The following is a 26,963-nucleotide window of genomic DNA, read 5'->3' on the forward strand; positions in this document are numbered from 1 at the left end:
CGGTCTTGACCTTGCAAAACGTGCATTATCCTGGGAATCCGGCACCCAGGTGAGACCTAGCCTGGCCACGTTTGCAAGACCAAGTGCATGACCGATTTTGTGCATCGCTGATACTTGGCAGTGTCTCGATCGGGCATTTTCATGGTGTCGATTCTTGGGAAAATTACCTCGCAACGCCTTGCGCACTGCTAGCCGTGACCCTGACGATGGCACTCCTTCCGCCCGCCCCGTGGAGGTTGAGGTTGTGCACGTCGACCATTGAACTTCCGCTCGACGAGTGACTGGAGTTGGAATGGCCTTGGCCCGATTCCGGACTCGAGGGTGGCGTGAGGATCTGGCCTTCGCCCTCGCAGCCGCTGTCCTCCTCTTCTTCGATCTCCTGCAGATCGGAGTTTTGAGGATAGTTAGACAACGTACGTCAGGATACATCTGGCGCGAAACTCTCTCGAGTCTCCTGATAGGACCAGGGTCCACCTCCCGGGTGGACGGCGCAAGGGGAATGAACCTACCTCGTGCTCCTCGTCCTCTTCAAGGTCCTCGCTGGGCTCCTTCTTGAGGATGAGGGCGGTGCACGAGAGGGAGGGCGAGCTGTCCCAGGAGAGAGCCGAGCACGCCGAACTCGCCGAGGACATCGACAGGGAGTCCAGGTGCCGGTCCAGCAGGTCCCTGTCTCGGCCGTTGTGGCTGTGCTCGCCGGGGCCGAACTTGATGTCGTCCAGGCAAAGGGGGTCCCTGTCGTCCGGCGACATCGTCACCTGGAACGCGGAACGATCGATAAATCCTTGACTCTTCGTGCAATTTTCTCTATGGTCCTTGAGAAAAGAAAAGAAAAGAAAAGTGATACGAACCTCCATTTTGATGGGCGATTCGAACTGCGCGGTCGCAGAGCCGGTGGTGGCGGTCCACGAAATCGGGGGCGCCCTGAAGAGGTTCCACGGTGCCGTGTCCAGCTCCGTGGGTAGCTTTTTGTACGACTGCAGCTTCGGCTCGTCCTTCAGGTACCTCTCCATTTCGTAGCATGTCTGGAAACGGAAACAAAGGGGTACGGATGAAACCCTTGGTACTCGGAGGAGAACCTGGAATCGGGCGCATAATTCCTGGAACCTCGTACGAGGCACCTAGAGCAGTGGGACCGCCTGGAGGAGTTGGAAAAGGCGCCGACGATTTCTGGACCACGCGTGTCGGGCAAGGAGGAGCTTTCCTTCTGGGCACGACGCGAGGACATTTGGCGAACGGGGCGACAACTCTGGTCCAGCTCTCGGGGGGGGCGAAGTGCCGGAACGCGGGAGTTGACGCAAACTCCGTCGAGTTAGCCAAGTTGGCGCTCCGGTAGGCTCCGCGGCCGGAGAGTTGGCTCCTCGGAGGGAGAGTGCAAAGTTGCGCCGCTTACGACGTGGAAATTGTGCCCGGGCTCTCCCCCTTCCCGAAATGAGATTATGCCGCCCCGGCGGATCCGCATCCGCGCCCGATCTCGGACGGGCGGGCACTCCACGCTAATGTGTCATTATCGCTGCGCTGGACCGCTCGGCACCCCTCGTCGCCCTCCACATCCCGCGAAAAATGGCAGACGATTAATTTCGCCGACATCGCGGGACCAACCGCGTCTCGATCTCCGGGTAAAGTCGGTTTTGGTCTTGGTCCAACGATCCATGCAAGACGCAGATCTGGATATACTTTCCAAGGCCAAGATCGATTTAGCTCGTCACTGGGCTCTATCGACGACAACGAGGGATTCTCCCTCCCGGGAGGCAAGAGACGGAGACTCCTCCACCTCACGGGGTGATCCTAGGTCAGGAATAATCGCCGCGGAGCCGCTGGGTGCACCTAGACCCCGTCCATTATTCACGGTTAAAAGTTCGGCCAGGCCAGTGGGTACAACTAACGGCCGTTATTATAACTCCGGCGGAATTTTATCGCCCTCCCAGGACCTCCGCCCCCAGGAGTCGTTGTCGACGGCGTCGCGTTAATAGGGACAAACAGGGACCCCGGAGTTTCGGCTGGGTCAGCTCCAGGACGTCCAGGGAATCCCGATGGTCCCAAAGTTGGCTGGACCGATGGGTCCATCCATTCGCGCCGGAAGAGCCGATCGTTCCAGGATTCCCGTTCGTCTTCGAGGTCCGCGACGCGGTGGGCATGGAGGTCTCGCCGGGGATGTTGCCGCTCCTAGGGGAACCCCCGAGAAGAACGGTCTCCCTCCTCGCGCCCGCAAAACGGGACTCCACCGTGACCGTGGTCAGGGTCCCGAGGGGCGACCAACACCGGAGAGTCTTCCGAGTAAGCGAGCCGGAGGTTTACGACTTCGCGAGGACGTCGGCAAACTGCCCCATGCCCCATGCCCCCCTCCCCCTCCTTTTCTGGCCCGACATTGGCTCCATTAAATTCGAAACTGCGTAATAATTTAAAAGTTCACGATGCCGTGCCTCCTCCTCGTAACCGGTCGTCGGGTGTACCCGTTTCGCCGGCCCCCACGAAAGGGGGAACGACCCCGGGGGGCGAGTCCCCCGGATCGCCTCCGAGATCCTGCGCTTGCATGCAAATCCATCGGGCGAGGGTCCCGTGGGCTCCGGGATTTAAAACGGGAACTACGGGACCGTAAACATGTCCATGGCGGCATTTCGGGGAGGCATTAAGCGACCCTGAAGAGAGACCTCCCCCAGGTTCTGGTACTACGGGATGCTGGAGACTGGAAGAGCACTCTAAATTTGGAGAGGACGAAGAGAACCGGACACATCTCTTCGAGGTGTTCATCGACATAGGGTGCGTTTCCAAGATTCAGGATCGATGAGTCCCTAAGGGAAGAGAGGAAGAGAGGTGGCGAAAGCGGAAGGAGTCACGAATAAGGAGAAATTCCATTTTTTTTTTTTTTAAAGCCGAGCCGGCATAAAATTGAAAACCGCGCGTAATTAGCATCTATAGGGTCCAGAATGTTGAGACAGAAGAATTGTAATTTTCAAAGTATTACATTTAAATGACCAGTGCCGAGGACACACGTGGGAGAGCGCCGAGACGCGTGGCGTAACGCCGCGTAATCCCCGCAGCGGGGGATACGGTGGGCGTTATTAATGCCTCCGGTGCGTGCGACCGACCCGGCGCGGAAGCGCCGCAGGCCGGCGCGCCGGGCGGATATTAAAGGCTGTCGTTTAACGGAGGGACAACGAGACGGTCTATAGGGTTGTTTTCTGGATCGGGGACCAGGATCCCCCCGAGAACCCCCTGCGGATCCCTGATCAGGGCGCCATTCCCACAGGAGAGCGGAACACGGAGCGGGTGGAAGAGGACCGCATAAACCGGCCTCGGCGGAGATAATCCCGCCCCGGATGCTGCGCTCTCCGCAGAGGGGGAGCGGCCGGAGAAGTTTCGCGCAGTAATTCCGGCCGACTGTCATTAACAGGAGCGCGGGTTCGCCGCTCCGCGCAGAATGAACGATAACCGCGGCCGCTTCGCCGCGGAGGCCCCGTCGATGCCTCCGGACCGCGGGGATGCCGCGCGGGGGCGGGGGCGATGGCGCTCTGCCAGGTCGTTAAAGAGATTCCCAACTTTAAGGGCGCCGTAAACCCCGGGAATTTATCTTGTTCTTCTCGCCGGGATCTGACGGCGGCCGCGGGTCATCGCCGAGCGCAAAGGGGGCGAAGGGGGCGAGCGCCCCCCCCGGGCCCCGAATTTCCCAGCACGGCTGATAACCTCCCCCGAGATCCAGGGGGGAATCTTTCGAATCCGCATTTGCGCGGCCCCCTGCGGAACCGCGGACTTAACTCCTAAGGGGCGGGGGCCTTCTTGGAAACTCGTTAAGGCAACCTGCCTCCGCGTCCGGATGCCAAGGAGGGACGCCAGGAGGGAGCGGAAAAACCGGAGGAGGAGCGACGTCCTAGATACCGGACGACGCGCAACTAGACCGGGTTAAGTGGCCGAGCGGACGATGGCCAGGTCTCGCCTTTCTCGCAAGACCAGCATCAAGACCGCAAGATCGAGACCGATTTTGCTCATCGCCACAAGGAGGCCCCATCTCGGTCCCGGCCACCGGGGGGAACCCCCGACCATGCCCGAGGTCAGGGTTAACTGCGCCAACGAGGCTGGAGAGACTTACGGCCAATTCAGCGCGGACTGGCCGGCTCGTCTCGGGATGCCGCGGGACCGCGTCCCGTCTCTCCTCCGTCCCGATAACGCGGATACTCCGCGTTCACCCCCTCCCGGTCGTCCCTCGACGAGACGCTGCAATTGTTTGGTATGGTCGTGACGTCATCTCGTTAAGGACCTTCATACGGCCACGCTTGTTAGCGACCAATTTGTAGCTGCAGGCCACTCGTGCGCGGGGGAGGACGCAGGGGCCGACGCATTCCGCATGCATTCCGGATGCACTCGGAAGAAAACTGCACCGCGGATGATGAGAACGGGTCAGTGCCCATATATAGTCCTTCCCTTAAACGTCGCGTCTCAATTTTCCCCTCCCCCCGCCCACTAAAAAACACTTTCCCAGGATTGTAAATCAGGAAAAGCGATGCCACCCCCCTTTCCCTCCCCCGTGGGGGTGCCATCCGTTAAACGGGGGCCCTTCCTCCCGAGGATGCTTTTACCGGGAATGGCCCGCCAATTGGCCGGAAGTGGGTATTCGCGGGATCCGCGGGAAGAGACCCCCTCGTCCCCTCTAACCCCCTCTTGGAAGGTTATTTCCGCGAGAACCTGTTAACCCCGCGTTACGGGGGAGTTGCCGCGGCACTCGCGGCCGTTTACGGCGATCGCCGGCCGCTTCCTGAGAGCCGTTTCCCCGGCTTATCCCGGGAGGGAGGTTCCCTCGGGAATTTTACGCCGGGACCGCTCGCGCGGCTTGGATAAATCCCCTGGATGAGGGGACGCCTCGCGACCCCGGGACCGGGGGCGCGATTAAGACGGCTAAGGGCGTCCCGAGGGATGAACCGGGAATCGGGACTTCCGGCGCGGTGCTGCCGGGTTAACATAATATTATCGGGGAAAACGTCAGGGCGACGACAACTGACGACCCCGCGATGGACGTCGCGTCAGCTGACGTTGACGCGAGAACGATAGTCATCGACAGCTCACCGAACAAAGAAAGAACGTGTCCCGGGGGCTGGGGGGGTGCGCGAGGTCGCGTCCATGGGGATATGTGGGTGTAGGTGCGTGTGGGTGGGTGGAGGCATACATCCCGGATGGCGTAAGCTCTTTCGACCGCTGCGGGAATATCCGAGAGCGAAAAATACACGCCCGCCCCCGGGCGGTTTCCTCCCTTATTCTCCCCCTTTGAAACCCCCGTCGGAGTAATAGAGAAATACTTTTTTCGAAAGCGCCCCGACGGTGTCGTCGAAGACGGCGGATGGACGATCTGCACCTGGGAGATTTCGGAATATCCTGGAACGGGGCTAGCGGGTATAGGTTAGGGTTGAAAATTCTGATGATCACCTTGGTGCTTGGGGTCCTTCTACTCCATCGGACGCGGAAGACGACACGCAATTAGATTTCTCATCTCGCAGCCGTCAACGGAGGCTGCCTGGTCCGCGAGATAGGGATCGCTCCACATATCGCTCCCTGGGGGAGGTGGGAGCTGTCGATAATGAAAACACCTGTCAGACTCGTCGCGAAGTGGACGGTACACATCGGTTACCTACCCCGCGACAGGGCGCACAGATTCGCTGTCAGAGTCTCTGGATCGAGAGGGTGACAGGTGGGGGTGGAGATTTGCGGGAGGACGTGGGGGTGGAGAAAGGTGTCGGGGTGGTCCACGTTCCCCCTGAAACGTGCATCTACAGGGTGGAGGAGGCAAAGGAGTGGAGGAGGCTGGGATCCTTGCTCCACCCAGGAATAAAATGAGAAGAGAAGAGGGGAGGTGTCGACACGTTCCCTGGACGCGCCGGGAGATTTCAACGCCAGGTGCTGCATAAGCAATGTGCGGATCGGGAGGACCATTTGGCACTCCAAGATATCACGTAACTAAAGAAGAACCTGAAAAGGTACCATGAAGTGGACCTCCACCAAACCTCCTAAAAGAACATTCAGCGCTCATCTTGGAACAAAGGTAGAATTTCAGGGATCCCCTGCAGATTGCGGATCTCTTCCAGACCCCAAAGGGAGACTTCAACGCCAGGTTCCAGCAGAGGCGACGTGCGGATCAGAAACGAAGATCTGGTATCCCAAGAGTCCGCCGGACTAACCTTGAAGAGGAACCCGAAGAAGTACCCTTACAATGGCCTTGTACAAACCCCCCGGAAGCTTCTCAAGATACCAGGACCCTCGAAGACCACCTCAAGACAAAGACGGAGATCCCTCTTCCAGGGAACAGGGTGAACCACCCCGAGGCGTGCTGCCTCCTCCACTCCCACAGAAAAACCGGGGCAGTTTTCCCTGCGGATCCTCCGCAGGCCCCGAGGGGTCAGAAACCGGGATGCATGGATCCTTCGGTTCACATAGGAATGCGGCAAAGACGGGAGTCCTTTCAGAGCTGCCGAGCCAGAGGGTCTGAACGTTTTTCCCGGGCGATCGGTCGCCACTCTTGGTCCCTTCGTTCCTTTTAGTTTAAAGGTTTCCACATGACGTGGGGCGACCCGCCGTTATGCAAAGTCAGGTGAAGCCATTCGGAAAACATGCATATACGTGTACATAAACGTACACGCATATATGTGGATTCTCAGAGGTGACTGGTTCCCGCGTCCGCCTCCCGCGCCTCCTGGGGCCCTTTAGCTTCGATCCCGGGGTTAGCGCGAGGATCTTCTCGGGGAATACCCCGAGCCGAGAACGCGGCCCGCTTGAAAGGGACCATTTAGATGAATGAGCGGTAACAGCGGAAGGATGTAATTAAGCGACGCCCGGCAGGATTTTCCCGGTGTTTGGGAAACGGGAGGAAAACTCCCGGCGTCGGGGGCTCCTTGAAGGAGTCCGGGACGGCACCCGGGGGCTGCGCGCGCTGCAGCAGCCGCGCCGCGACGCCGGGGATGAAAGATGGCACCCCCCGAGCTGGGAACCGCCACGAGGGGGGCGGACATTATTAAATTACACCGGGGAGCGGAGCGGCGAGGGCCTGTATATATTAATTTGGCGCCAACAATACATATTCGAGTTGGAATTCATACGCTGTCAGAGGCAGCGCTCGGTCGAGTGAATAGATAGACATTATGGATGTCATACGAGAGCCGAGAGGAGGCCTCGACGTATGTGAACGTACGAGCGAGAGGAGAGCCAGAGAGGGCGGGGGGGAGTTTGCCTCGCACGTTTGCTTGACGTGACATCCTACGGGAGCACACGGGTCGCATACGAGCCCCGGGTGGAAAACATGCCCTGAAGAATTGCGGAAGAGCGCACGGAGAAGGACCCTGAAGAGTGCCCTGAAGAGTGCCTTGAAAAGTTCCTCCAAGAGTGGTCACCTCCATCCGCGGGATTCAGGATGTAAATTCGATTTGCGCGAGGCAATGACGTATCGACTCTGTCTTTGGGGGGTCCAAAGCCCCCTGGTCAGGGTCCTTCGTATTCCTGGTTCCCGCGCAGGATGGGGCAGTTGACCTGCAGGACCGTGAAATATGGTCGGCCGAAGGGGGCGGAATTGTCAAGCCGGGGGGCCCCTGGTTTAACTTTCTGTACACCGGGGAAAGGAAGTGACAACCCGCGCATTGTATTCCCGTAAAGCACTTGCGCGCGCATAGTCGTCCGCGGCCGGCTTTATCATTCATAAAACACGCGGGAGCGGCACTTTAATGAGCCCGGGTTACGAGAGCGTATAATGCAAAATACCCTTTGTTAAATGGGTGTTAAGGGTCCGGGGTATGAACGTTAACCGGCCGATCATGAATCCGTTATTGTCCCGGCGGCCCTCCCCGGAGGTGGCTGCTACCCCGGTCGCCCTCGGGACTCCCGGGATTACGCCGACCTTGGAAAGCTACTTTATGGACTCCCGATCGGGAGGAACCGGGACTCGGACCCGCCGACCGGGACCGCCGCTCGTTACCGCCCTCGCGCTCGTTTCACGGAGTCTACTCCGAAGAGGCTCCCCCCACGGATCCCCTTTCACGCCCTGGCTATCAATCCCAAACGGACCTCCCATGAGATGATCGAGGGCGATCCCTTCCCGGCGCGGCTGTCGTAATCCCCGCGATTTATCGCCTCCGCGTCGAAAATGGAGGCTCCCAGCAGCGCTCCTACGTGAGCTCAGGGCACGGACTACGTTACCGGGAAGAATCCCCGGCACGTAACCGCGCTCCTATCACGACCGCCCCCGGCGGTGCGGCTCCAGCCGGGTAGCGAATGAAATATTAATTCCTGGTCCGATCGCGGAACCTCCAGTGAAAATTCCTCGACCAATGTAGGGGAAGTCGCTCGAGCGGCGTCTGCTGCTCCGCCGCCATCTTGGTCCCCGCTGGAAGACGCATTTCGCGTTTGGAGAACGCGGGAAAGTCTCTCCCCATCCCCGGTCCTTTTGTTACATCTCTTCGTTCATATATGATTCATCTTGTCGGTTCACAGACAACTAGGAGTGACCGACTTTCGAAAAAGACGACCGCCGCCATTTTGGTCCCACTCTGTGTGGTCGTCCCGAGAGCCGGGATTAACGAGCGGGGAAAAAGCCAGCGACCAGCGCTGCCGCGTGTTCGGGTCCGAAATTCAGTCCGGTAATTTTAATTAAAATATGGCCGGCACGCGCGGCCACGCCGCGGCGGAACGCGCGCGCGTGAAGCGCCGTGACGAGCGGCAGCGGCAATTACCGGCCCCGCGGCGGAAACGGACTCTGTACTCCGAGCCCGAGCAATTTTTCCCACGTAATTTATTTCGTTAAAAAAATCGCGCGATAAATCCCACTTTCCGCACCCCTGGCCGCACGCCTCGTTACGGCCTCCACCCAGGACTCGCCCCCTCGCCGGCCGGATGCATAATTCACGTCCCCGGGTTTGTCGAGGTCGAACCCGAAGAGGACCCCTGCGTAGGCCCGAGTCGATAACACCCTTCGTCCCTAGGGAGCATCGAGCGACCCTGACGAATCCTCTGACGAAACCCACGACGAGGACCGTCGAACTCTAAGACGCGACCCAGCCAGTCCGCCATTCCCCGGGATTGGAATTAAGCCCGACTGAAGTTCATCGGATCCCGTGCAATTAAAACGCACAAAGGGGAATTCCGCGTCGCCCGGGAGGGAGCAACTTAACAGGGTCTTCTTCGAGGCGCGGGCAAAGAGGGACCTCGCTCCTTCCGCGTCGCGCAAGAAGAGGGGACTCTTCCTCTCGATTCTCGGCATCGACCGCCCTCTTTTGCCGTCCCGACTGGTCCCCAGAGTCGGGCGAAAAAATTCAATCTACGCCCCGGCTAAACAGCCTTTCCAACATCTTTATAATGCATATTCTTGTCGCGCTTGGCTCCAGGTCGAGGGGTCCGCGGGGCCCAGGGGTGTCTTGGGCGAGGGGGTGCTCCGTTGTTCGAAGGTTTACCCGGCCAATCTCGCTTTGATGTGTCCTGGATCCCCTTCGCTCCCCTTCTCTCCCTCTGGACCAGTGATTCCCGGGAAGGTCCCGTCCCTCCCGAGGGCTCAACCCCGTTTGCAGGGACGTCCCTCCATCTCGCTTCGTCTCTGCTTTCCACGCTGCATTTCCATGACGTACTCGTCATATTCTTTCCCGTTCGCCGGAAGTGACTGGGCGAAGTCGGGCTCCGTTTTGCAGAGTTCATAAAGACAAGACCAGGACCGAGGACCCCGAGGAAACGTAGGGATAAAAAACTACCACTACCAGCTGAGAAACACACTTCGAACCCCTGTATCTCGGGTGAAAAAAAATCCCAGCCCCTCGCGCCGAAGATCAACTTGAAGGGAAGAACCTTCCCCGTGGGGTTGAAGTGATGGCAGGTGCGAGCAAAAAATTCATCGGGGGCAGTCCGAAAACGAGCCGAAAGTGTCATGGACCCCCTCGAAAATCGCTTCGAACCATGGTACCTCTCCTGAAGAAAGAAATCCCAACGCACGTTCGATTGACCGATTCGAAGCCAATCCTTTGGGACTATCCAAAGAAACATTTCTTCGGTTCAATGGCACTTTTTTATTCTCAGGGTACTCTTCCCAAGGTACTCCAATCGCCAGGAATAGTTCCTCGGCCGACCTCCCGCGAGACCAGGAAGGGACAAGCGTTCCGGAAAAGCCGCCGAAGGATCGAACGGACGTCGAAGAGGGGTCAAGGCGGAGGTGGAGGAGCCCCAGGAAAGACCAAGGCTCGCTCCCGGAACCGCTCTTCAGGGTAACGTCGCATCCGGCCATGGTCGCAGCCCCATGGCCTGGTCGTAACAAGCCGATCGAGAACGCACGCGTATTTACGCGGCGACGCGGGTCGGAGGTCGCCTCGTAAAGACCGCTTTACGATCCGCGCTCCTCGGCGTCCCGCGGCGGAGACGCGCCGGACCGGCCGTCGGCGGATGCGGATATCAGCCGAGGGCACCCAGGCGACTTCGAGCGGGCACCAACCGGGTGCTCGTAAAGCGCAAGAACGCGCGCGACGGGACGTTAAACCCTCCCCAGGGGGTAGGGGGCTCCCGCCCCCAAAAAGCCGGGGACGTTTACGCCCAATTATTTAATTTAATTATCCCCGACTTTAAGCGCCTCCTTGCCCCGAAGAGTACGAGTCTTTCGAGAGGCCTCGGTCGAGATTAGTCCCTCCTCTTCGGGGCTTTACGAGGGGACTTCCGGAGGGAACTTCCGGGACGGACCTATGGAAGGACTCCTTCAGGACGGGGTACGACTTGGGGTCGGTAAAACTTGCAATCCTCGAATCTGGGGTAAAATGCAGGATCAAAGGAAGCGAGCTGGCATCCTGAAAAAAAAATGTCGACCCAGAGAATGTATTTCTTTTTAACGGTGATAATGAAGTATTTGCTGAGGCTGTGGATTTGGTTCTAATAAATTCATTGTTCTGGAAGCGACGTTTCTTCGAGCCGAATTCTGGGACGTAAAAATATATTTCTTTGCTTCGAGGGGTTGTTTTTCTTGAAACGTTTGATTTACGAATCTAGGTTAAGGCACGGTGTTTAAAGTGACGAGTGAATCTGGATGAAAGGATGCGGATGGGTCCAGATTTCTGTGGAAGGGCATTAAGATCGGCATAAAGCGTTGCTACCCTCTAGGGGGAGAGGAGCTCTCTTCAGGGGTTGTTTCGTAGGGCCGAAATAATGCACCGCGGAGCGTTCGTCGCCACCCTTTCCCGAGGAGAAGAGGAGATATCGGCGAGGCGGGAGAAGCCGATATCAAATTCTTTTACGAACGATTCGGCTCCGCTCGGCGGAAGCTGAAGAGAGCGAGGGGGAGGCAGGGTGCGGAAAGAAAAACTGCGAGAAAGAGAGCGGCGCGGAAATGCCCGGGAGGATCGAAAGAGAGGAGGATATTGCTGCATTCCTCCGATGCATAATGAGCTGTGAAATTTCAAGAGCGACGGCCATGACAGTCTCATTGGTCGCGGAAATATTCCCGGAGGAATCCCGAGGGTCTGCCGGTCCCCCCCAGCCAGGAATGTCCCGGGACTCGTTCGCGGTCCTATAGGAACTCGAAGAAATGGCGCTGAAAGAAAGGGGGGCTCCCTCTTATCCGCCCAGGAACCGCTCGAACTTTCAAATCAAGCCATCCTGATAAAACGGGAGCAGAGAAGGGGGAGAGTCCTTCGACGAGACGTGTCCTTCCGGCCCCGCTCGGGGTCCTTTGTCGCCGCGAGGACGATAATGACGATGACGACGGGCCGCGGTATCTCTTCGGGGCGTCGGGCTCATCCTCGTTTCCCGGCCACGGGGAACCCGATCCTCTTCGCCGTCGTAATCTCCTTTCCGGGGAATCGAGCACCCGACTGGGCGTCCCAGGACTCGGTCCTATCGATCCTCGCGATCGGCGTCAAAGAAATCGCGGCAGGACGGCCGATCGGCGGTCCAGGATGGACCCGGGTATCCGATCCGGGCGAACGACTTCGCGGCCGGGAGGGAATCCAAGAATCGAGGAAGACAGGGGGAAACGATCCTGGCAGGCTTCGGCAGTAGTAACACATTTTTATGGGAACGTTAAGGTAAACTATGGCGGTCCCGCGGCCCTCGGTGCACCTCGATATCCTTCGAGTGCAGCTCGAGCGGGACCTCTTCCAGGTCCTCGCCGGTTAAACGTCTCGAGACCTGGACCAATGGCGGAGGCGTTTATGGCCCGGAGATAAACGAGCCGGGGGGATTCGTTTCGGGCCACCGCAGGACGACGCCGGGACGCCTCGCCCCCCGTCGATCCTTCACAGGACCCCCGCTGGAGGGGCAGATATTTCAAGGCCTCGCATCTCGAGGTCGGAGGCAACCTTGAATTCGCGTCCTGAGAATTAGGGGAAGAGTCGAGGGGCGCCGTAAATCCGGCCCTCGTCCTCGGCGCCGGGACGTCCTCCTGGTCCTGCTGGTGGCGTCCTAACGGGCCGGCCACCCCAGCTGGTGCGCTCGTAAACCTTCTTCGGGGTCTGGTCCTCGGCGCCGCCGGGGACCCGGGTCCATTTTCCCGCCCCAGGACATCCCGCTCGTATAACCTTTCGGGGCCATCCCCGAAATCGAGGGAACGCGTTGATCAACGGTGGCCGCGTTAAACCGATCCACGTCCAGGTCTCGATCTCGAGGACTCGTTCTCCAGGATTGTAAAGGACATTGATCTAAGGGTTGGAAATCAGCCGCCAACTCCTCACCGTCGATCTCCCCTCGCGCATCGAAATTCCGAAAAAAAATCCCGAGGGTTCTCACCTGGAGCGGAAAGAGAAAAACCATCCGTCAGAAAATTCACCCCCCAGGAGTCGCTCTTCGTTCATTGATAACGGGCTTGAAGGGTCGTGATAATTCATTTTCGGCGCCACCCCCCATCCCCTCTCGTCGATGCATTTAATATCCCTTGGATTTATGCAACTCCAATTATAATCCCGGCGCCGCTGTTTGCCGACCTTTTCCATATTCGTGTTTTCTTCGGGCGACTTCCGGCGCCGGTTCCGCATTTATTTCCACCCCCTCTCGCCGCTTCGGCTCTTACGTTTATTTCACCCCCGCCGACATCAACAAACATCTTGATTATACCGTGAAAGCCGCTCCGACTCGAGTTGACTGGAAGCCCGAGGCCTCTCTTCCACCCCGGTGCTATTCCTCTCTCTCTCCCTCGGCAACCCCTCAAAACCTACCCTGTTTCTCCTCGACCCGACTCCCCCGCCCTTTCTATTCCCTCGGCCCCTCCAGCTCTCCTGTCTCTCTCCCGGTCGTCCCGGAGAACGTGGAGGGGTGCAAGTCGAGCGAGAGAAGCCGGCCGCCCTGTTATTTGCATGCGAAATTAATGCCTTTCTATTTCGCCCTTGCCCCCCCCTACCCCCCTTCCTTCCACCCTCCCGTCCGAGGAGGGCGGCCGAGGAATTAAACGCAAGTTTGCATAAAGAAACGCCGATTTATTCGTTTATTCTCCGTGCCACCCTCTCACCACCCCTTACCCTCCCCTACCGCGGGGGTGCGATCGGGACCGCGACAATTGCGCGGGATACTTCCAGCCCGGCGGAGATTTCTTCCCTCTTTTATGTCGGGCCACTGTGGACAAAGCCACGGGTAGGTGGGAGGGGGGCACTTTCGGGGGCTGACGGCAATTTAATGGAAAAAGGAAAGGGGGCGAGCAGCCCCTCGGGTTCGACCGACTCCATTTCGGCCTCGCAGTGCCAACATTGACCGTGCCGACTGGCAATTACGTTTCGTCTCGGACGAAGATACGGACTGCGATCGCGCGAAATGGACATCTCGAAGAAGGGGCACGGGGGGGTTGGTAATTGCCTTCCCCGAGGGGAAACTTTCTCGGGGAAGGTTTCACGGATGTAAATTCGATTTTAAAGAGTTTTTCGATCTTGGGTCTCTTGTTTGGGGCAGTCCGAAACTGATTTTGCGAGGGTAGGGGGCGGCTCGATGACACCCCTCGCGCCGAACGTCGCGCGGTCGCGCTATGACGCGACGGTAATTTATTAAGTGACGTCACGCGACCGCGGGGACGAGCGGCGGTGACGCGAGTCGGACATTTTGTAATGTCGTTAAAACGTCAGGTAGAGGGTTTTACGAGTTTAATAAAAATTACAACACTCCCGGCGAGGGGGCTCGCCGGTGGCGCGGTGCCCCCCATCCCCCATCCCACGGCGGGCGGGATGCACCCCCACGCGTGGGGGTGGCTACGACACAGCCGCCATGGTAATTTATTACGAGCCCCCCCCCCCCCCGCTCGCCCTCTCCCGCTCTTGCTCTCATTACTTTTATTTCATTTTACCTCGTTAGCGAATCCACGAGTGGCGCCGCGCGAAAAGCCATTTAGGGCATTAACACGCCGAGGGGATGCGCGCACCCCGGGAAGACGCGGCGAACCGGTATAGACCTTGGGTCGAGGAGAGAGAGAGGGGGCGGGGGTGAAAGTGAAACCTGGACCTTTAGGGGGAGGAACTAGGCATGGTTTTCTCCCTGGTCCACTTTTCATCCCCCTGGCCCAGGCCGCGATAAGGCGCGCCTGCCTTCGCGGGGCTGACGGGGGATAACGGTTTCTTTGTGGGTACGAGGGGAGGTTTTTAACCTCCGGGTGGAGCGGCTCCCCTGGGATGCTCCCGCTACCCTGGAGTAGTCTTGGAACGTGTCGGCTCGCACGGCCAATAACCTTTCCAGGCTTTAGCTCGCATCGAGCCCCGCATCCCGGATCCACCTGGCTGTAAATTCCAGCTACTCCACCCCCCCGCCACCCCCTGAGTGCATCGTTCACACGTACTCACCCCTGCGCTCTCCGCTCACGGATGCTCGCGGTGGGTGTACGAGCGAGGGGTGCAGGGGTGCAGGAGCGGGCCCAAGAGGGGTGCACGCGCGAGCGGGATGGGCTTGACTAAGAACCTATTGGGGTAGGTCGGGAGAGTGCAAGAGCACTGACGTTGGACACGTCTCGCCATCCTTTACAGGGGGGTTACAGTGCCGAACCCCCCCCCGGTTTGGTTCGATTTTGGACCGAAAGGGGTGCCGATTAATCCGGGGGGTGGATTTTTCCAGAATTTCCTTACAAAGCAAGGGAGGCTTCCCTTTCTTCGAAGCGTCGCGCTTTCTTCGGATAGACGCGCGGCCAGCGAGTCACCGATAAAAGTCGATCGAGGGGGATGAAAGGGAATAATTCCCGAATAAGTCACCCCGAGACCGCGGGAGGCAGATGCCTTTCAGGGGTGGCGACAGTGTTTTTGGCGGAACTAATTGCCGGAATTGCGGAACTTCCGCGGAGGAGGGTGATCCGGCCCCTCGATCTTCCTCCACCCCCGATCGACGTCGAGGGCGAACTTTTGCCGGGGCGGGGATCGATGGGGGGGAGGCAAACACAGCTGGCCCCGGGGGTTGCTCCCCCTCGCGGAATCCGCAAGCCCGATCGCGGAATCGATTCCTCCTCGAAACCGCGTCCCGCCTCTCGTGGGCTTAATGGATCCCTCTTCCCCCCGCCGCCCCACACTCATCGACGACGCCGATCCCGGGACGAGTCCCTCGGGAAACGGGCGCCGACGAGCGGCCGCATTCCTGCGTCGCGGAAACTTTTCGACGGCGTCTCCTGGTCCGCGGCCGAATTAATGAGATTCCTTTATTCCTGTCGGGGAGATATCCCCGGCCGCTGACTTCCGAAGTCCCGAGGGTGGAAAAGGGTGGAGGGGAGTCCCGACGACGTCGCAGGATTCTTCCTCTCCCCGCGCTCGCGATAACGTTACTTATTAATTGACTCCCCCAAAGCCAATCGCCCCTTAATCAGAGATGGGGCCATTTTAACCATACATTCATTTATCATTATTCCACAAATCTGCACTCTTCGCATCCAATCTGGTACTTTACCAATACCCTCTCATAAATACTACCGATTAACTGTCGAAGTGAAAAAAAAAAAAAACGCTCAATCCATTCATCGAAAAAACGTACATTTACATTTTCTTGCGCACGTTTATGCATGAGCAAAAACCACCCCATATTCATTTAAGGGTTAACCCTTGCCCAACTCCCTCTCCCCACATCCCGGAATTTCAGGTCGAGAAGGTACGCGAGCAGCGCCTTCCACAGGCACCCTTGTTCCCTCCGAAGGCCCCCCTGCCGCCCTCCTCCTGCCGAGATTTATCCCTCGGAAGTCGAAAGTTTAACAGTCCATCTTGCAGAGGGTAGTTCCCCTGCGCGACGATTTAAACTCGTTTCGAACCGGAGGATTTACGCATCGTCGGGGAGCTAACAAACTTGGCCGAAAGTCTCGGGCAAGTTGCCCCCGCACGTATCCCGAAGGGAAAGTTGGGGGTGTAGGGGGTGGGTGTGGAGGAGGGGTGTGTGGAGGTTCCAGGAGGCCGCGAGGCGACCTCCCGGAATTAACCGGACGTGCCCCGTCTTCCTGGAGGAATTCCCGATCGATTCCGCCCTTTGAAGGGGTAGAGGGAGAAAGATCGGGGGGGGGGGGCGCCATATTGGGAGGACTGGGCTTGTTATCCGTATCCATTATTAGCCCGTCGTCTCCACCTCGGGCTCGAGCCGACTTCCTCTTCCGACTCCATCCCCGCTCTTCTGCCGCTCGGGAAAGAAGTCCCGGGGGAGGCGCTCCTCCCTCCCCCCCCTCCCACCCTTGCAGAAATCTCATTAATTTGCCCCGAACGGAGACGCGAGCCGCGCCGGGCGACTGTCGGCAACTTTTCAACCGAGTTCTCCAGCCTGTCACGGATCGGAACGCGAGCTACCCGATAATTCCGAACGTAGCAGCCAATCGCCGCAGAGATGCCCCCCGCCCACCCCCTCACGCGAGATCTCTCGGGGGATGCTGCGGCCGCTCCTTCCGGTTATTCGCCTTGTCAGGACGAGATCCCGACTGGAGTGGAACGCGGTAACTCCTGGAAATTTCAGGATTTTCGAGGAAACGAGAGGAAAAGGGCGTAAGGGGGAAAGGGGTGGAGAGGGGGGAAAGGGAGTTTGCACCGGGGGCACGTTTTTCGGGGATTAGCTCGGGGGAGGAATGAAAATATCCAGGGAAGTATCCGAAGTTCTAACGAGTCCGGGACTTTTTCCGGAGGCTGGGGGACCTGGTGAGCCCTAGCTAGGGGAACCAGATCTTCCTAGGGGTCGTTTCCAAAAGCGACCGGAAAACTTTCGGCCGATCTCCCCCTGTTTGAGGCTCCAGTGGCCCCCAATCGATTGCCGAGCGACGCTAATCGATCGCGACCTATCGGGACCAACCCGATTCTTTACGGCCGGCCGTTTCCCGGCCAATCGGCTTGCCGCGCTTCCCCTGGATCCGCCGAGCCCCGGAAAATCGCCAGGCCGTTCCCGTAATTAACCCAAGTGCCCGGCCAGGAAAAACGGATTTCCCGAATCGTGGCGTTAAATTAATGTTTGCCAGCTTTGATTGGCCGGGCCCGGTTCACCCGGCCAGGGCGACAGTTTCCGACCATCCGCTGGGAAATCGCAGGTAAGCTCGATTAATCGAGGACTCGTTCGCAGCCTCAGGTTTCAAATCGTTCCTACCGACCTTCCCCGGTGTAGGGGTGGAATTCTACGGACTACCGCGAAGACGATCATTTTTATTTCACTTAATCCTCCATTTTTTATGCAAGGGACCTGGACTACGGTCGGCCTGTTCCTTCAGGACCCTCGCGATTGGTCGGCTGGCATGCAACGCGTGCTCCGAAATTGGGCAAAGGGATCCTCGAGTCTCGAGGCTCGAGTATCGACTTCGTTTGGGCTCGAAACGAAGGGTGAAGGGACGATTGCTCTACGTGGGCGGAAAACGAATCGTGTCCTTTCGTAATGGCTGATTCAATAACGAGCTTAGGTCGGGTCCTTCGCCTCCCCTATCCCCCTAGCTGGGGACGGATCGGATAGTCCGGACCGACTCTCAGGAGCGAGTCTCCTGAAAAAAAGTCGCAGTAGGTATCTATCTCTGGTATCATATCCCTGGATCAAGGATTAAACGTGCCAGAGGACGATAGGGCTCCTAGGACACCCTGTCGGAATCGCAGGACACCCCCTAGGACCTTTGGCGTGGCAAGCGGAAGACAAGGTGCCATCAAACGTTGCGGCGACCTACAAAAAAGTCACCCCCTATCGGGTTATCGCGCCCTCCCGATATAAGGGCTGCTGGATGCATCCAGCTACTTTAGGGCAGAGGCCCGACCTGCGGAGAGGTGAGCCCTCGGAATCTAAAGTAGTCCTCCCGGTGGCAATCTTCCTGAAAGGAAAAAAACCGGAGGAGATTTCCCGGAAGGGCGGGCGCCCTATTGTGCGATATTCCGGAGGGAGCCTCGCTAGGGGTGCCCGAGACAACGACTCGAGCCCTAAGTGCATTACCGGGAGCTGCGCCCCGTAAAACGGCGAGGTCCGTTAACGGAGACAAGTTGCATGCCCGGGACACTAGGGCCCTTTGTAGGGCCGAGGACGGGGAGTTCCGCGGCTCCCCTAAAGTTGGCGCGTGCGACGCCGAGCGACGTCGAGGAAGTCGGGGGCATTGTATCCCAATTCCATTGGGAAGTTTACGGGCCAGTACGGGATCGCGTTCCCCAGGAGCCCTATGGCCCTACGTGCACGCGCGAATCCTGTTATCAAATTGGACCGTCGATCGGTCCTCTTTAAACGTTCGCCCTTATCGGGCCGTGCCGCTCGCCGACCCCCTGCGGAAAGTTGCCGCCATCCGGCGAGTCGAAGAGTCCGATCGATGACGGCGATGACCCGGCCGAGCCTGTCCGCGCGTCCGGGTCGATAATCCTTTATCGGGAGTCCGCGAGGCGTTGTAATCCGGGGGCGAACCGGGAAGAGAGTTTCCCGTGGACGTAACCGTGGGTCAAAGACCAGGCGGTTGCCCACCCTGGAGCAGGGAGGCATTATGTCGGCGTTCCCTCGCCATCCCTATCCGAGCGGTCCGCTTTCCGGTTGACCCGCTCGGCCGGGAAGCCCCTCTTCCCTCAGGAACGAGAACAAGCTCGGGACCGCTGCGAGTCCTGCGAGGACCTCGACCACCGGGGGCGTCAATGGCCCCTGAGCCCGGAGCGCGGTCGAGAGCGGATGCCTCTAGGAGCCCTAGAACCCGTAGGAACTCTAGGAACCCCGGACACCCTAGAAACCCTATCCCATCGAAATCGTCTTCGCCAAGTTCCGCCAAAGTATCCATCATAAGGGACGTCGAGGGCAGGGGGAGCACCTACGACGCGGATCGCTTTGTTCGAACGGCGCGTTTATGACGTTTCCCGGCCGCCGTCGACGCGCGGCCGCAACGGAATCGCACCACGGGAGATTAATCGCGCGATACCGCCTTTAACGACTGCCGCTAGTGCGGCGTTTCCTCTGTCTCCCCTCCTCCTCGAGGTTTTTCTCGGTTTCGCCCCCTTTTTCGCCTGGCGGCGGGCTTTGTCTCCCCCTATCTCCCGAGCCCTATCTCGCCCTATCTGCGAAACCGTTCGCGGATCGCTGACGTTCCGGCCTGTCGATTCCTTTCCGCGGCCCTTGATTTCGGTTCACGAGAAGCAGCGCGGAGGAGGAACGGGAGGGGCGATTCCGAGAGAGACGAGAGGGCGGATCGACGTCGGGACGCCAGCGTCGAGTCCTGAATGCGCCCGAGGCCCTCGGGGGCGCAGCCGCGCCGCCCGTTAATGATATTCGCGTGTAAGGGATTTAATTCGGTGACTGCAACCCCGAGCTCAGACGGTACGCGACGACGTTGTACCGCACTTCGCCGGGGTACACAAATGAGGATAAACGAGAGCAAGGGACTGTAAGGGGCGGGGGAGGATGTTTGCATTTTCGCAGCGGGCGGAGACCCCGGGAGAATTTTCCGCCCTCCCGGACCGACCCGACCGGGTACATCGGGGGGTTGGATTTCCGAATCGACAATGGGGCGCGATTACACGGCGCGCGCCGCGTCGATTAATCCTTGCCGACTGAGGAAAAACGGGAAAACTACCCCTCGCCGGCAAACTCGGGAAGGGTCGCCGAGTCCTCGACTCCCCCCTCCCGGGAATGAAACGCGATCCTCGCCCTTCGCCGCCACTTTGCCACCCCGAGACTCGACCACGTGGGGGAAGGGGTGCTTCGCGGGGGTCGCGTTCGCCCTCTAATTTGCCCCGCGCCGACTCGTTGCACCCTTGCAGCGGGATTGCATCCCGTGCCGAGAGGGAATCCGGAGGCTGCGTGATTAATCTGGACTTCGTTCCCAGCCTCCGGAGACGATCGGTCATTCTCGTCGAGCTGTCGCGGGCCCTATCGAGTTCCCACCCCCCCAGGGGTCGAGCAACCCCCCCGTCTTCGGGAGGGTGGCTTGACTTCCGGCGTCCAGGGAGTCGCGCGACGTCGGACCCGCGTTTCCCGACCTCGTGTCGGACCGAACGCGTTCGGTAACCGCTGGGGGGGCGACCGCCCCATTGTGGACCCTCCGGATTCACGTCCCCACCCCGACGAAGAGGACCCCGCGGGCTGGCTCCATTCATCAGCCGGCGGCGACTAATATACACGCGTGCAAACGCGAATGGGGAGGCCCGCCGTCTTGGGGGCGAATCCCCCTCCCCGACCCCCGGGGTGTCTTTTCTCGGCAGAGGCGTCTTTCTTCCAGGAGATACGCGCCGAATCGAATTCCCCTCGTCGCGGCCTCCCCGGAGAATGCCCGGAGTCCCCGGGTGGTACTTCTTCAAAAGATGAAAGCCCGCAGCGCCGTTGAATACATGAATACACACCGTACATCCAGGAAGAACTCTCGGGGAGGGGGGAGAAGAGCGAGAGACTGCGAGGGTTCTTCATTTGTGGCCGGTGGACGCGGTCCCGCCCCCGCCGCCCCAGGGAACTCGTTCCCGGGACTTCGGAACTTCCGAAACTGCGGGACTCGTCGCGACATATCTCCCTCTCGGTGGCGCCCCCCCCCCCATTCACCCCCGAGTTCCTCTACCCCCACTCGCGCGCGAGTGCACTCTCGCAAATCAATCGCTCTCCTGCACTTCGACCAAATTTCCATCAGCTCCTCGACGTGTACCCCTCTTCCTCCACCCCCTTTAGAGGGGCACATCCCGGGACGTCAAGCATCCGCGACCCCTAACGAAACCTCCTGACACGCATCTCATTACCGCTCGTTCCGGCGACCGGGGAAAATCAATCGAGGCAAGACGGGGAAAAAACCACTCCCTGTGCATATAAATAGGGAATCGGGGGAATTTCTCAATTTCCACCCCCCGGGGTGGGCGGGATAAAGTGTCGAAAATGTGCCGGCGAGCGGCATTATCAAAGGGAATTATCGGAGCCCCCGCCTCTCCGAAATTGGAAAAGTAACCCCCCCCCCCATTTCGAACCAATGCAGGCGGATCGCGCTAATTGCTAATTCCGCGGTGGTCCCGCGGGGCGGAAAACGCAAAACACTTGACCTACCACGCGCCGATCGGGATTTTTCCTCGGGTGGAGGCGCGCCCTGTTTATTGGTCCTTTCTGGGGGGCATCCGGGGGGAGGGTCGGGGAGAGGGGAGAGACCCCCCACGAGTCGGCGGGTTTATGAGCCGGGCGAATTGCCGCGTTATCGCGCCCCGGAATTTTCAGCCCGCGGAATTCTCGCGAGGATTCCCTTGAGAGATTCCGCGGAGCGGAGGGATTCCGCCGCCTGGCGAGGCGGAGGCCTTGAAGGGTGCGGACTCTTCTCGGTTTCGTGCACCCTTTCGAGGGGACGTTTACTGTGTCCCTTTGGACGTCCCTAGGGGCGAGGGGGATCGATCCATGGTCCAGCTGCGTTTCTGAAAAAAGAAGGAAAAAAAAAACCCGCGGCAGCCTTTTTAATTGAGACGGCCTGAAAGGCGCGGTCTGGAAAAGCGGGGCCCATCAAAAGCGGCCATTCCGCCGGTGAAAAGAGGGGCCGCGTGTTCTCTCGAATTAGGCCGTGAATGCGGCCCGCGCTGATTAAGTCGGCGAAGAAAGAGCGGCTTGTTGCGCGGCCACCTTAGGAAAGTGTCGGCGAGAGCTAATTGAGGACCTTGAAGAGGATGAAGAAGTGGAGGAGGAGGAAGGGCGCGTTTCCGCGATGCCCGCCTCTATTCCGCGGCGAGAGGGGACTATGAGAGGAGGACCCCGGGGGACGCCCCGCGCGTCAGCGACAAGAGCCGCCGGAAGACGTCGGCGGACCCGGAAGACCCGAATGACCCCCACACTGATATCGACTGATACGGACCCCCGGATATCTCCGGGCTGATAGGGCTCCGGATTGCCCGGCGACCCACGTCTGGCAGATTTATACGTCGGGCTTGATAAAGCGTCGAGATTAAGCCGAACGGAAGACGCGGGCCTCCCTTAATCCCCCATGAAAGGGGGTGGTGGTCTCTCCTCGACAACTCCCGAGGTCCACGCGCGGTGGAGGGGGTGTCCCCCCCCGGCTCGAATTTAAGGGGCGCCCCCGGGAATTGACACATTTTTCAAAACAACTGCCGGAGGGTGGGTCCTCCCGCCCTCCCGTTTCGGGGCCCTGGGCGTCGCGACGGTTTCGGCGATGGCTACAACGGGACGTCTTCCTCGTCCTCTGGTAACGGACGGCGGCGTAACGACGTCGTTACGGAGATATACAGACGTCTTTGGCCTCTTGGCTCACCTTCCCTCGGCGATTACGGCATACCGCCCCCGGGCCGTACAGCAGGGGGGTCCTGCGACTTCATAAGGCGCCCCCTCCCCCAGGATGCCGCGCGATCCTCGGGCTGATCCCGGGTCCCGGCGAGAGTATCGGCCCTCCTCGGGACGCGCACGCACCGATCCCGGGGAACCTGGCTTAAAGAATCGGCCCATTAGAACGATTTATGGCGGCCAGGGGACCGAAATAAAGCCGGCGACGCCGGACACGTGGCTCCCTCGCGGGCGCCGCGGCGCTTCCGACGCCCTTGGGCCGTGCCGGAATTTCGGATCGATCCCTCGTGCGTCTCGAAATAGGTGGCCGGCTGCTCTTCCGCGCGGAGGACCTCTCAAACCTCGCGCGGATTCTTCCATCCCTCGGGTAACGCGTCTCCCAAAAACTCCGAGTTTCCGCTTTCCGGAATTTTTCCTCGACTTCCTGGCTCTCTCCTGAGGTGCCTACGCCTTATATCGAGATTTCCTTCCCTCGGTTTTGGACTCGAAGCGTTTCGTACGCGGACCGATATGGCGGTCCTCCTTGGTGCTCCTCGACGAGGTCCAGGGGATTTAATCGGGCCCTCGTCGCGTCGCCGCCGCCGTTCGAGCCGCAAACAAGCTCCGGGCGTCCCGACGCCGAGATTCAGTCTGGTGGGAGGGGTTGAAGTCGGTCCCGGGGGGTGGGGGGTGGGGGCGGCCGGGACGGAAAACGACCAGTCGCCGTACGCTGGGGAAATAACATGCTTCGTCAACAGTGCTGCTGTAACTAATGGATATATTCCGGCAGGACAGAGAGCGGAGGAGCTCTTCGGACCACGTGGAATCAACCTTCCCTCTCCCGAGGGGGCGTCGGAGGCCTCGAGGGGGTTAAAAATGCATCCCCTCCCGCCCCCGTAATCCAAAAGACCCGAGACGTTCCCGAGAGTGAAACTTGGCACCACGGAATCGGGAATTGGAAAAATTGCTGAACCGCTTGATTGCGAATCTGCGAAATCGTAGAAACGTCCAGGTCTCCCTCCCCCCGAGGGAGACATGGGGTAAGACGTCCACGGGGGCCTTGAACTTGCCGGGGACGTCGCGACGTCGTCTCTCCGCGCTCTAATTAATGGAGCTCGCGCGTCCCTCCCCGAGGTTTGGGGCGCGTCCGCAAGCGAGCCTTGTGGACTTTGCCTTTGGCCAGGCAGCCCGGAGGGGTTGGAACCGGGGGATGTATCTCCATGGAAATTCGGATTGCCCCCCTCCCCCCTGCCACCCCCATGCCCCCTCGTCCCGGGAACTTGCCAGTATTTGGCTGGGATGACGTCGCGCGGATATCTTCAGCGGGCCCCCTCGTTCCGGGGGTGGCCTTAACGAGTCGGCCAATGTTTAACTTTCGGTAAGAAAAACACGTATCAGGGTTGGACCTTCCCCCGGTACGGGGGGATTCGCGACCCACCACCAAGTGGGGTCCGGCAGACGACGATCCACGCCATTCCAGGATTCGTATTCTGCATTTTCATCAGGGACGAAAGTTTCCCGGATAACTTATTTCCGTTGTAGGAAGAATGGCGGCCACCCCCTACCCACCCCTCCCCTTTCCCTCCTGGAAGAAACCTCGACGGGAAGATGATCGCCAGGGAAGAATGGAGCAATGAAGAAAGGAGCCGCGCTCGCTGGACAACATCGCATTGTCCAACTTGGACCGCGGGGGATAAATAATTCTGCGGGGGAGGGGTGGGGGTCGTCTTTTTTCCGCCCCCGAGGATGGCTTATCGGGGTCTTTTTCATCGTTGGGGGTGACTCGGGGGATGACCGAGAGGCGGGAATTCGGGATTTCGGGCGACGTCGGTGACGTCGGTTCCTGTAGGGGGTGCTTAGCGATAGGACCTTTAATTCCACCCCCAGGGGGGGGGCGCCTCGGCGGGGGTGCGGCGATAGCGGACCTTCTGTAGCCGGCAGGTGGATAACGCGCGGTACACACGCGATTTTATCGATTTCGCATTCGCACAATGGGGGCGAGCTTCGGGGGGTGGCGCGGGGGAGGCGCGGCGCGGAGAGACGGATGCCATTCAGGTTCCCCGCGAAGGGTGGAGAGACACGAGAGGGGCGAGGTACGATGAAACGGGGGAAAGCCCTGGAAAGTAAAAGTCTACGGCTTCGTTCACACAGCCCCGCCGCGGCGACATTCTCCGGTTCCCTTTCCGGGATTTTTCCGCCCGTGAGGGAGGCGCTCTTCCGCCCGGACGGAATACAGCGGCGTATTGCGGGACGAGAAGTCGATAAATACCGGCGAGGCCGGGGCGCGATATTAAACTGGATTTCATTCGGCGAGATCGACCGCCGACGCGAAGTCCCGTGCGAATCAGCGCCCTTCTCGCCCCCCATTTTCCGGCCCCCCTCGGCGACTTTGATAGGGCTGAACGAGGAACTATCCTCGAAAGATCGCGTTGGAAATTCACAGCGAGGATCAGAATCTTCTCAAGGACCTCCTTCAGGGTTACAGCGTTATTCTAAGCCGACGAAGGAACGCGTCGACCCCCCAGCCACGATAACCAATGCCATGATAAGGAAGCGAAAAAAAAAACAAAGAATAGAAAGGGGTCAGCGAAGTCGGGCACTCCTCCAAGGAATGGAAACTCGAAGCGAGACCCGCCGAGGGTGAACGCGTCCGAATCCCCCCGTCGTGGGGCCATCCCCCCCTCCCCCACCACCCTCGTCTCGCGGTAAAATGGAACCGCGGAACTTTAAAGCGTCCGCCGAGCGCTTTTCTATCCCCCGGTTGCGTGGCGTGTTGTGCGCAAAGGAGAAAAGTTTCCCCGGAAAAAAGTTCCCTCGAGAGGGCCGGCGGAGCTCGAGGGGTTGCGCCGTCCCGGGGTCCAGGGGGTGCGCACCCTCCGGTGACGACCTTGTCCTCAGGGTCCAGGGGTGCGCATTTCGTCTTCGAGATCCTGAAGCACTCGAAGAGTACTCGAGGATCGAGGCGCCACCGGCGGAGTCATCGGACGATGACGTAGCGTGTGGGACCAGCGCCGATAACGACTCGTCTTAACGGCCCCTGATAACGACCGGCGAGATGCGCGGCTCGGCCTTAAGGCCCGGGTGGTCTTCCTCTCGGTCACCCCCCCGGCGTTAAACGCGATACGGCGGCCGTATAGTGACGTCACACTTCCCGAGAGGACCGCTCGCGCGACCTACCGCAACGGCGACCTCGCCGGCCCCCCACGGCGAGGTCGTATAACGCATAACCTATAAACTCATAGGAGCGGTCTCATCAGCCGGGTAATGAAACCACGAGGGGGTCGAGGGAGGTCCTCTCGAGGCACTTCGAATTCCCCCCCTAGGGGCAGGGGCACCTAGGGGTACGCGTTTTTCCTAGGACTCCTTTTCCGCTCGATTTCATTGGACGTACGCGGTATTTGTCGGCCCATTTTCCGCGAACGACTTTTTCATCGGTGCATTCGAGATGCATCCCGGGTGAATCCCGGTCGCGCGGCCCGTTGGGGCGGTAAATCATGCGCGAGAAATTGTGCGGCCGCGTAATCAATACAAAACAGCCGCTACATCAATGATGACGCTGTCACGACGCCGGTAACGCGATCGCTTAATAATGCAAAGTGCCGAGCGGGTTTAATGCGCGCTCTTGGACGCGTTTTGTCGGTCGCGAGTCGGGTGCCTTTTCAGGGGCGATCGATCGCCATCGGGGGTGGCCGCGTCGAATCGTTTCTGGAAAACAATCCCATTTGTTAATGCCCGAGGGGAGCCTGGCTAATATTTGCCCCCCCATCCTCCCTGCTCGCCACGTCGGGCGATGCGCTATTTTCGAAATTGTCCTACCTCCCCGAGGGTGGGTCTAGTCGCGCGGGGAAAGCGAGCCCTATCCTCCACCTAGGGCTTGAATTCGGGGTCACCAGGGGATGCACCGCGGGTGGGTCATCTTGGACCCTCCTTCATGCGTCGATTTTTCGCAACTTCCCGACCGTCGGGGAGAAGTTTCGTTAGAAGGCGTCGCCGGGTTATCCTGGGGTCCCCCTAGGGCTACCCTAGCCTCCAGGGGCGGCATGAAAAATGCATAGGGCCCGCGCGGGGTGCAGCAAAGCGGCCGATCGAAATTACGATTACACCGGGCCGGGGATGCAGGCGTCCACCCCCCTGCGTTGGGCAAACACGCGCCCCTGTGGGGGTTTGCCTGCGGCGCACGCACCCCTTCTGGCGGCCGATTTCCCGGCGGCCACTCCGCGCGGCCGAGTACAGACCGTCCAGAAAATCTGCAAGGACCTACATAGGGTGAGGGCAGTCCCACGCGGCCCCGCTATCCCGCGAATCCCGCGGCGGGAATTCGGCGGAGTCGCGCGGCCGCCGGGGGCCCGGCAACCCCCGCGGAATGTCCGCAATTTATGGGCCAAGTTGCA

The 26,963-nt window shown here is 59.6% G+C and overlaps 1 protein-coding gene across 1 annotated transcript in view; it reads right to left on the bottom strand.

Annotated features, from left to right (window-relative positions):
• LOC105699179 (Krueppel-like factor 6) overlaps window positions 1-26,963 on the bottom strand; it is a 126,955-nt gene that overhangs the window by 12,929 nt on the left and 87,063 nt on the right. The window contains exons 2-4 of the mRNA XM_012423978.1: window positions 849-1,022; window positions 510-755; window positions 168-379 (exon numbers count right to left, since the gene is read on the bottom strand). Coding sequence (XP_012279401.1) covers window positions 168-379; window positions 510-755; window positions 849-1,022 — 632 coding nt within the window. The remainder of the gene's footprint in view (window positions 1-167; window positions 380-509; window positions 756-848; window positions 1,023-26,963) is intronic.

The sequence above is a fragment of the Orussus abietinus genome, unplaced genomic scaffold (genome assembly GCF_000612105.2).
Source record: "Orussus abietinus isolate OABI.00-Male unplaced genomic scaffold, Oabi_2.0 scaffold3, whole genome shotgun sequence".
NCBI lineage: Eukaryota > Metazoa > Arthropoda > Insecta > Hymenoptera > Orussidae > Orussus > Orussus abietinus.